General features: G+C 54.0%; 1 protein-coding gene across 1 annotated transcript; it reads right to left on the bottom strand.

Moving 5' to 3' along the window:
• Positions 1 to 407: 407 nt before the first annotated feature.
• On the bottom strand, positions 408 to 7,356 carry DMRT3 (doublesex and mab-3 related transcription factor 3). Its single transcript, XM_042892462.1, has 2 exons — positions 6,918 to 7,356; positions 408 to 1,372 (listed from the first exon to the last, which is right to left on the bottom strand). The coding sequence occupies exons 1-2, from the start codon at positions 7,354 to 7,356 to the stop codon at positions 408 to 410; spliced, it is 1,404 nt and encodes a 467-aa protein (XP_042748396.1).
• Positions 7,357 to 9,826: the final 2,470 nt, after the last annotated feature.

The following is a 9,826-nucleotide window of genomic DNA, read 5'->3' as shown; positions in this document are numbered from 1 at the left end:
AATTGAACTACTTATGTTTGATTTCTTATGTCCTGAGGAGTTCTCTCTTATAAAACAGCATTCAAGTATTCTAGTTTAATATCCCCAGTTGTCTGAGTTAAGGAACAAAGTAGACCTTGAGCTTCTGTTTCCGCTACGAATCTTCCAGAGTCCCGTAACCGATGGCTGTAAAGTCTTCCTTTGTAGTACACACTCAGAGCTAAAGCCAGAGTATTGCTATTTGGCATTATCCAATGAAGTGCAAGAAATTCAATAAGTTATGTCTTTATTGCTATAGTACAATACCAAGCAAAGTCATCTTTTAATACAATTGCAAGGGTTTCGTAGAGTATATGTCTCTCCTCTTCAGGCCCAGTAGTTCAGCTGCACTGCAAATATCACTTACTTATCGTATGCCAAAAGTCATTCTATGAAGATGTGTTGAGTATTCTCGAGTCTGAAGAATCAGACCTTTCATCATACTCATCTTCTGTGTAAAGAGGTTGCTTAGACACAATAGGACATCCATCATCAGGGATTGAGATCCTAGGATCTTCCGATGAGCGAGAAGGAAGGACAGGAGAGCTTCGGAAGACGCTGGCCGAGTTGCTAGAGAAAGGACTGACGTACTGGGACCGCAGCTGGTACTGCTGCTGCAGCGTCATGGTGTTCCACAGGGTGACGTCATTAGGCAGGAAAGGACTGGACTGGTTTCTTGCCAAAGTGTTCCTCAGCATCAGCGGGTAGCGAGGTGGCTGAGGGAATGGGTGCTGCAAAGGTACGGCCAGAGGATTGGGCACAACATTGCTGGAATCGGCAGAGAACCTCAGCGTGTCGGGGACCCTGAAGGCCGAGCCCACAGACCACTTGGAAGAGGAAATAGGATAGGAACTCAGCGTGTGTTCAAAAATGTGCCCGCTGGAAGGCAGAACTAGACCATCTGACTCTGCAGAAGTTCTCTCCCCGCTGGCCACTGAAGACCGACTGGACAGGAGAACCTCAACAGCGCTCACCAGGTCACCACCACATCCCTTCAGGATCAACTCCAGCACGGTCGGCTTCTGGTTAGGGAAGATCTTTTTCAGCACTTCCAGTGGAGGTCTGTTGGCCTTCAAGCTAAAAGGTAAAGAAACTGTCCCAGAAGGACCTTCTATCAGGAGGTGGTTCTGCTCTGCATGGTACTTGGGGCTCTCTGGACGGCTCTCTGTGCTCCCACCATTTTTCTGCACTGCATAACCAACCTCATCCACTGATACAATTTCTGGGCTTTCAGGAGTGAAGCAGGTTTTGGCTTTAGTCATGTCTGGGGAGCTCCTTTGGTCTGTGTCTTTGTCACTGTAGGTCTCAGCATTGTCTGTTCCACTGGCATCGCCCAACCGCTCCTCGCTGATGTCTGCAAAGGAAGGCAGAGAAGTCAACAAAAGCTGAGTCCAAATGGCTTTATGGACACCTGAGGATAGACTCTTCTTACAGGGAACAGAGCAGGCTCCTAGGGAAAAAAAAGCATTTTTCTGCTAAAATTAAATTCTCTTTGCAACATCACATGAGAACAAAACTACAAAAGAGTAATGTGACATGATCTAGGCATTTTATGCTTCTTTACAGTTATCTGTCTCACCCTTCCACATATAAGAAAAGAAGCAGTATGATTTTTTCTCCTGTATCAAATGTGCAACACCAATCCTTTTATCCTTCTTCACTAGTTACAAGACAGCAATGAGCCACACAAGTACAAGTTCTCTCAGAGGAACTTGAGCACTTTCTCTCTGTGATTCCTCACTTGTGAGATGAAGATATTCAGAGAGATCTTGGAAGACCAAAATTTCCTCTGCGAGCGCAACAGTATTGGTAGAATCACTGCAACACATCTGCTGGCTCAGGGTTTAAGAGCTTTTCATATAAATCAATATATTCCAGTTCTGGTTCTGCAGAAATCAGTTCCTTCCCCAGCAAGAACCACAGGTCTCTCTTCTGAACCTGATCACAGCTGATGCCTTCATTGATTAGAACACAAAATTTAGAAAGAAAAAAAAAAATCTGAAAGGACCACTTGAAGGCATCTGGTCCAACTTCCTGCTCAGAGCAGGACCAACCTAAAATTTGGAGCAAATTGTTTTAGCCCCCGCTCAGCTGGGCTTTAAATATTTCTAAGACTGGGTGCTCAGCAACCTCCCTCAGCAGTTGTTTCAGGTACCTACCTTGCCTTTCATGTGTGAAGCTAAGAAGAGCAAGAGCTGAGCACATGGCTGAGCACAAACCCTTGGACCTTGCTGTTGCCGGAGGGACACACAAAAAGGGAATGCCCCATTCTCTGATCACATGAGTAAAGCCTAGCCAGAGAATGGAAACCTTTGGAATAAAACTGCTAGTCAGAAAGAAGATAAAAAGATTAATTGCTTTCCCAGTGTATGTGCAAAGGGGGCAATGTATTTGCTTGAGATTATTCGCAGTCACTTGTCCAAGGACGCTGTTCTGCTGACCTCCCTCATGCAGTGCAGTGTTGACTTCCTGACAAACTGCTTGTCACCTGGGGAGGGGGACACTCTGCAAGCTGATGCAGACAGAGGCTGTGTTCACACAGCATTGCTTTTGAATGCACAAACGTGAAAGACAGTCTGCAGAAACCAGTGGAAGTACTTGCCTGGTTTCCCAAGCTCACAGTGATCAGTGCAACTAGATACGCCACAAAAAAAGCAAAGGCTTCCAAAATGTGCTCACAGTCACCCCTACCAGACTGAGAGGGAACTAAAGGCATGTAAATGGGAGATCCTTGCTGCTCGCCTCCTGCAGGTCTGCCTCACTGTCTCACTCTGGGAATGGACAGTACATTTGTGGTGCAATTTACCCACTTTCTCACTCTGAGAAACGAGTCAAGGTCTGAGTAAGCTGAGCAGGAAGTCACCATGCTCTCCAGAACGGGAGCTACATTCCTCTGCTGTAAACTATCGCCTCCTGGCAGAGCAGAGCAGGCAGTCAGCAAGGCAAAGGGCTGTTCTCTGCTCGAGGCAGGAGCGATAGCCATCCTATAGAGCCGCAGGTGCTGCTGGCTCGGGCAGCAGAGGATGAGAGTGGGAGCAGAGCTGAGGTGCCCTTCTGAGGATCCGCCCTTCTCTCTGAGGTGCACGACTTGTGCTGGGTACCCGTTTTTCAGCTGGTTATGCTCTCCGTCCAGTGCTAATAGAGAAGCAGGTATACTGTGTGAGGCAACGTGCATATGAACTTTTTTATGCACTCTGCTTTAGTCTTGCTTTAGCATCCGAGGGGAATGCAGAAAGCAAACAAACCGGTAACATTATCCTTTCGAGAGAATGCTAAGAACTTGGTGTAGCTTTTACATGAAAAATAAAGGAAAATAAAACAAAACAAAACAGGAGGATCATGCTACCTTTCCTTCTTAATCCCCCCACACCTTCATAGCCACACATTTATTACCAGAGAAGGCATGTAAAGAATAATTCACGTCTGAATGAAAGGGCAATTTACACATTCGCGGGCAGCCCGAGGACAACTAATTGCCTCTGTCCCTGTCGTGCCAGAGACGGAGCGGCATTTAAGCGTCCTAATTTCCACATAGATAGATTGTGCTGAGGTACCTGCGGACCACATGCACGTACTTAGGTCAGAGCTACCGTGCTTTGCAAATGATCGACTGATAACAAGTGTCAAGGGGAGCTAAAAAATATATAAATAATAAGAATAAAACGATAACAATAAAATGGTGTAAGATTTGCTCTCCCTAATGGGAAACGCGCCTGATCATCGAGTTAATGATTATTTTCAAGATCTTTCTTGCTCACCTTCGTTTTCAGTGTGTTTAAAGGTATCCTGATGAGAACTGGCATTCTGAAAAACCAGTTCTGAAAAACTCTCCTCCCGCAGCCGGTGCCCTCCGCACAGCCCGTGCAAAAATCCTCGCCCCCAGCATCGCTGCGGGACGGCCCGTCGTACAGCACCGCACCGCATCGCTGCTCGCTGAGAGTCACGCCCGGGAAAAGAGATTTGGGCCATTTAAACGAAATGCCATCAGAGCCATCAGAGATCGGGGGGCTGCCCGCTGCCCGGGGAGGGGACGGCCGGAGCCGCCGGGATGGGGCTTTTCTTTTAAAAAGGGCAGAAAACAGTGATCGTTAAATAAGCAGAGGTGTGGGGAGATACATGAGAGACGCCTTTACGTGGGCACAGAACTATGGAAATGTCGCTAGCACGTGTTAAACCTGAATATCTATATTCTCAGGTTAAAAATATTTACTTTGTGCTTAGAAATAAAGCCAAACTGCACTCAACTCAAAGTTCTCTCCGCGCGGCGAGACGATGCTGGGGCTTTCAGAGGGCACGGCCAGTTTTTATGTTCCGTTTTGTTGCTGGTGGTGGTGATTTTGTTTGTTTTGTTTTGTTTTTAAAGCAGCTTCTATTTCCAATTGCCTCTCTCCACGCATTCACTTTGCCTCCTCAGAGGAAATCGTCTTCCCATTAATGTCAACGATGGGAAAAACATTCAGCAAACGTCAGTCGTGCAGACACACAGCCCGACCTGCCGCTGGAACACACGGAGCGTTGCAAAGGGAGAACCGTGCCTGCGTTCACTGTAGGCTAATAAATGTGAGTTAATCAACTGAGCTGCTGGGAATCTGCAGCAATGCATACCCCAATTTTTCCCTGCATATTTACACATTAAGGATGATGAGGCAAACTTCGTAAAGCAAACAACGCAAAGCAAAGTACCGCGGAGAGAGGGGGAAGCTGCTCTATGCAGATTAATGCATCTCAGGAAAGCCTGCTCTCCTGCTTTAGGTCCCACGTTTGCTCCCTTGATATTCCCACTGCTGAGCCGCTGTGCAATGGCTCTGCTCTCTGCTCGAGATGACAGCCCTATCTCTCTCTGCAGCACGGATTTTCCCTGACCACGAACACACCTGCTATTTTCCCTGCCTCTGCTGTCAGCACGGACTCATACCAGAAATACCAGAAAGCAAGAAAGCTGTCCTAAAAAATACAAGATGTGGAGTTCTCATTCGGGGTCGTTTTGTTGTTGGATCTTTTTTAGTGGCTAAACATTTGCGGGTCAGATTTCTGTAGCCGTTTGGGCAGGTGTCGTTTTTTGATTCTGTTTCTACAAAAAAAAAAAAAAAAAAAAAAAAAAAAAGCCTGTCAGCACAGACCTTCTTCCGTCTCCCACCTCGGGTGCTTCCTGGGAGCTGCTGCCCCCAAAGAGCTGCTCTGACCGAAGAGGTTGCTCTGAAACCAGCAGGAGACTCAGCACAGTTCTATTAACTGCTGGCCTTGGTGACTTACTGCTGCCGTATCACACCCTGTGAGACAGAGATACGTGAGCACAGCGTCCAGAGAAGGAGCGTCTCGATGCTGCAGATGCGACGGGAGCCGTCTGTGGGTTATTCACTGGCTTAGAGCAGAACTTTGCGGTGGTCCCACCGCACACGACCCGTTCCGGCAGGAAAACTCTGCTTAAAGCAAACGGGTCCGATCCCATCGCGCACCGGGGACCTTCCTGGAGACCGGTGTCTGAAACCGGGGGAGCAAGTAACTGCATCCTCCATTCAGACCGCAATTTTAGCGCAAGTAGTGAGCAGGAAAACCTCTCAGTGCTCGGAACAGCGCACAGCCATCTGCTTAACGGCGCAGGGCGACAAAAGAGCCCTGGAGGAGATAATGTTCTCCTCTCTCGCACCGTTTCCTTTATTCACAGCACGATCTTCCAGCTCGCCCCAAGTTTCCTTTCCCCCGCCCTGGGGCTGATGGATGGAGACCCGCTCGGTCCCTTCGCTCGCAGAGCTGTTGGCAGAAAGTGCTGACTGGCTGGCAAGGAAGAATTCCTCATCAATACGCTCTGATTGTATTTTGCACACAAACCGCCTGTTGCTCGGTAACATTTCACTTGGGCCTGACCTTCCCCAAAAGTTATTGCTATCAGATTCGATTTACACTGTCCTCCCGTGATTACTGTAATCTTTTAAGCTGGGAAGTTCATACATCAGGGGGAAGAAAAGTTGGGGCATGCAAGTCAATAGTGCTCCTGCCCGCCAGATTTATATCCTGCTGGCGAAGTGCATTTGTTTCACTTTCTGGCGAGGGCCAAGACGCATTTTTTATTTTTTTTCCCGGTGACCCCGTGCTGCAAAACACACCTGGGGCCGAGAGGCTCCACACCGCCGGGGAGCTGCGGCAGGGAGAAAATCTGGGGTGGGGGAACCCCATTTCCCGGCCAGGGGAAGCAGTCGAGGGTCGGCTGCCCGCACACTGCCCGCAGGAGGGCTGCGACCTGAGAGGGACAAAGAGACGGACTGAGCCGTGCCCACAGAGCAGCCCCGGCCGTGCGCGCAGACCCGTGTCGCCCCCGAGCCCTGGGCAGGATACCCTGCGCAGCTCCCGGGGCAGGGCGCAGGAAGCAGAGGCGTGACGCGTAGTTGCAATCATCTGCGGAGAAGGCTCACACCGCACCTCGCCATCCTGGCGGATTTTCTGGCATCGGCCGGGGAAAGGGAAGGCAGCTCACCTAGTTGAGAAGCGTGTTACCGAAGGTCGCGTTCCTTAGGGGCCGCTGAAGGCTGTTACCACGGGGGAGCCCCGAACAGCAGCCTCTGCTCGCCCTCCCTGCGGGCGGTGCATCCCTCCCTCTTCTCGGCCCGCACCCCACACAAAGCGACTGTTCCCATCCCCGTTTTCTCGCTACACGGCCGTGGAGGATAGACGCAGAGATGGACCGGGAGCAGAGCCGAGACTCGCACCGGGCCCAACACTCTGTTTAGGGCTAATCAGAGCCGGGCTCTGTTCAGGCGTCCAATAACTACAAAACGCTCCTGCCGGGCAAGAGGAGGCGGCCAGGCCTTCCCTCCCCTCCCACCCGGACGCGCCGTCGGGGCGAGGGGATCGCGCGCCCCTTCCCCTCTTCCCGGAGCCTCGCGAACCCGCCGCGGCCTCACCTGCCTTGGGGAGCGGCCCCAGCAGCGCGGGGGGCGGCTCGGTGGCCCAGCGCAGCGCGGCGGCGGCTGCCAGCTCAGCAGGAGCCCGCTGCGGCCCGGCGCAGGGCGGCGGCCCCGGAGGGGCGGCGGAGGGCTCGGCGCTGCCCGGCGGCCCCGGGAGGGAGCGCAGCGAGTCCGGGAGGAGGCTCTCCAGGCTCTCGTTGGCCTGTTGCCGGCGCAGGGCCACCTGCGCGGCCATCACCCGCTGCCGCTCGATGATGAGGATGCACTTCTCGCAGGTGCAGTCTTTGAAGCGGCAGTAGCGCTTGTGGCCCTTCAGCCAGGACAGCACGCCGTGGTTGCGGCACCGGGCGCATTTAGGCGTCCGCTGCAGCGGCGCCCGCGGCGGCTGCGACACGGGGCCGCCCATGTAGAGGTACGGGGAGCCGTAGCCGTTCATGCCCGCGGGAGGAGCCCGGCGGTTCCGGGATGGAGAAGGGCGCAGCAGGGGCGGGCTGCTCGGCGCTCCCCGGACCGGCGGGGGAAGCCGCCGCCCGCCGCGGTGACACCGTCGGGCAGAGAGCTGCCGCCGGCCGAAGCGCCACTGCCGCTGCCCGCGCCGCCCCGCCGAGCCCAGCGCCCGCCGCTCGGCCCCCTCCGCCCGCCTCCGGCCCCGCCCGCCCCCCTCCACCACCCACCTGCGGCCAGGGGCAGGGAGGGGAGGGAGGAGAGAGGGAGGAAAGAAGGAAAGGATGGAGGGGTCCCCTCAGCCCACCCTTTGCCTAAGGGGCGCGTCCCCGCTCGGGGCAGACGGGGGTTTGTGCCACCCACGTCCCCCAACACGCAGAAGCAGGAGAGAGCGGAGGGGGGGGAGGAAGCGGGGACGTGTGACCAAAGTTTTCTCAAAGTTTGGAAGGTCAGGGCAGAGGGGGCCGGGACTCGCCGCGCCCCAGAGCTGCGCGGGTCTATTTCTGCAGTTCCACGGGGCGGCTGCGGGGATTGCAGATTGCGGTTGCGGTGCGAGGCGGGCATCGCGGGGCGCGGCCGCTGACCGAAGCCTCTGCTGTGTTCAGTGCCGCGTTGGGGAGAGAGAGGGAGAACGTGGAAAGGTTTTTCGCTGAAACAGGGATATGTCAGAGGGAGTTTAGTTAAAATCCCAAGTGTAATATGCGAGAGAACGGAAATATGGGAACACTGACGATTCCCAGCACGGCGATTCCCCGCAGGACTTTTCCTGCGGGAGCTCCGATGCCGGCCGGCAGCGCCTGTCTACGCCCGGAGCAGCGGCTGCGGCCCCGACGAGAGTCCGTTTTGCTGCCTTCAAATCTCTGAGAGCCCCGGTACCCCTTCCTCGTAACTCCTGAGCGAATCGCACCATCTAACGAGAGTGCTTAATTAGAAAATCAGGTTAAAAACTTGCGAAACAGAACGAAGAGCGAGAATAGAGAGCGGCGCGCGTGCTGCCATAAAGCCACTCACGCCGTGTTCCATTTATCACTCTGTCCTATAACTACTGCTGTAGTTTTGGGTCAAGATCCGGGAGCCGTACTTTGGGTGTGAGGAGGACGAGCAGGAACGCACCGTGCGCTCTGCCCGAGGGGAGCGCCGGGACGGGCACGGAGAGCCGCCCGCTGCTGGAACGGTTCTCCCCGCACCGCTGTCCGCACCGCACCCAGGGGGCCCGCAGCCTCCCGCGAGCACCCGCGCGTCTTCAGCCCTTCACTGGTAGAAAAACATACGGGCGGTGCCCTCTCCGCAGACCGAACAAACGCATCTTCATAGGGCAACACGCGGCGCGCGGCGCCCTCGAATCGCTCGCCCCAAATCGGAGCTGCGGGGGTGGAGGGGAAGACTCCACTGTCCTGGGGGGTGAGGGTGGGGAGCTGGGGGGTGCGATACGCCGGAGGTGCTCCGCTCGTGGCCGGAACCCCCTGTCGCTTGTCTGCGCGCCTGGCGCGGAGGTTGAAATTTGGTACAGTGCCGTAAACCTTTTCTCGTATTTGATGAGAATATTTTCCGTATCCCCGTATTTGATAACATCTCCGCACAGGGCCGGGTTTGTATTTATGCAAGCGAGACGTCCCCCGCATGGAAGTCTATTGTAACCCAACACCTGACAGCCCCGATTCCCATTTCTGTTTGTAGAAAAGGTTTATTCAAGCACATAATGGGATCCCAGCAGAAAGCTTTTCAGGAGAAGGGGCTACGGTAAACTGCACCACATGAACTCCGTTTCCAGGGCTATTAAGCTTTTAATTGGAAAATAGCAGAGGAAATTTCAAGGTGAATATAACCGTGTTAGCAGCCAGAGCAGAGAAGAATGGGCTGAAAGAGAAATGGATGTGTGAAACATATGCTGCAAATAACGCTCAGCGGAAAGAGCACTGAAGGCGCGGGGGGTGCCTCTCCGTGCACTCGCTCCGCCGTTCGGTGTCTCTCCGTGCGGACCCGAGGGCCGGGATCCCGCCCCGCGGCGGTGCTGGCGCTGCTGTTGGCTTTTAGGGAGGGGTGCTGGGGGCAGCATTGGCTTGGGATACTTCCCGCCCAGCCTTCGGGCAATGCCACCCTATGGAGGAGCAGATTATCCGCCACCCCGCCGCTCGGGGTGACTCCGGGCGGCCTTGAGCGTTGTCACACAACGAAGAGGGGACGGGAGCGCACACGGTCGCGATAGAGAGAGACGAAACTTCACGGCGGACTTCAGAGAAAGATGTGAATTTCGCACAATGTCACCCGAACAATCCATCAAAGCTGCCCAGCAAGAAGCGAAGAGCGCACTTGAGAGGAAAGGGATTAGTAAAGGTCACTGGTTGCCAACCAGCTACAGAGACTTGTAAAAAGGGCGACCTGCAGTTTAGTGAAAAGAAAGACAAACAAAATGGGTAGAGAAAACTGCCCCGCGGCTGGGATCCCTGCACACGTCGATGCGC

The sequence above is a fragment of the Lagopus leucura genome, unplaced genomic scaffold (assembly GCF_019238085.1).
Source record: "Lagopus leucura isolate 7727_CA_CO unplaced genomic scaffold, USGS_WTPT01 27-122_obj-0_obj, whole genome shotgun sequence".
NCBI classification, from domain to species: Eukaryota; Metazoa; Chordata; class Aves; order Galliformes; family Phasianidae; genus Lagopus; species Lagopus leucura.
This window is presented reverse-complemented; position numbering and strand designations above follow the sequence as displayed.

Excerpts from the sequence above, each read along its gene's own strand:
- DMRT3 (XM_042892462.1), bottom strand. The coding sequence starts at position 7,356 with ATGAACGGCTACGGCTCCCCGTACCTCTACATGGGCGGCCCCGTGTCG. Across the intron at positions 1,373-6,917 it reads GGGGCCGCTCCCCAAGGCAG|ACATCAGCGAGGAGCGGTTG; the intron begins GTGAGGCCGCGG and ends CTTCCTTTGCAG.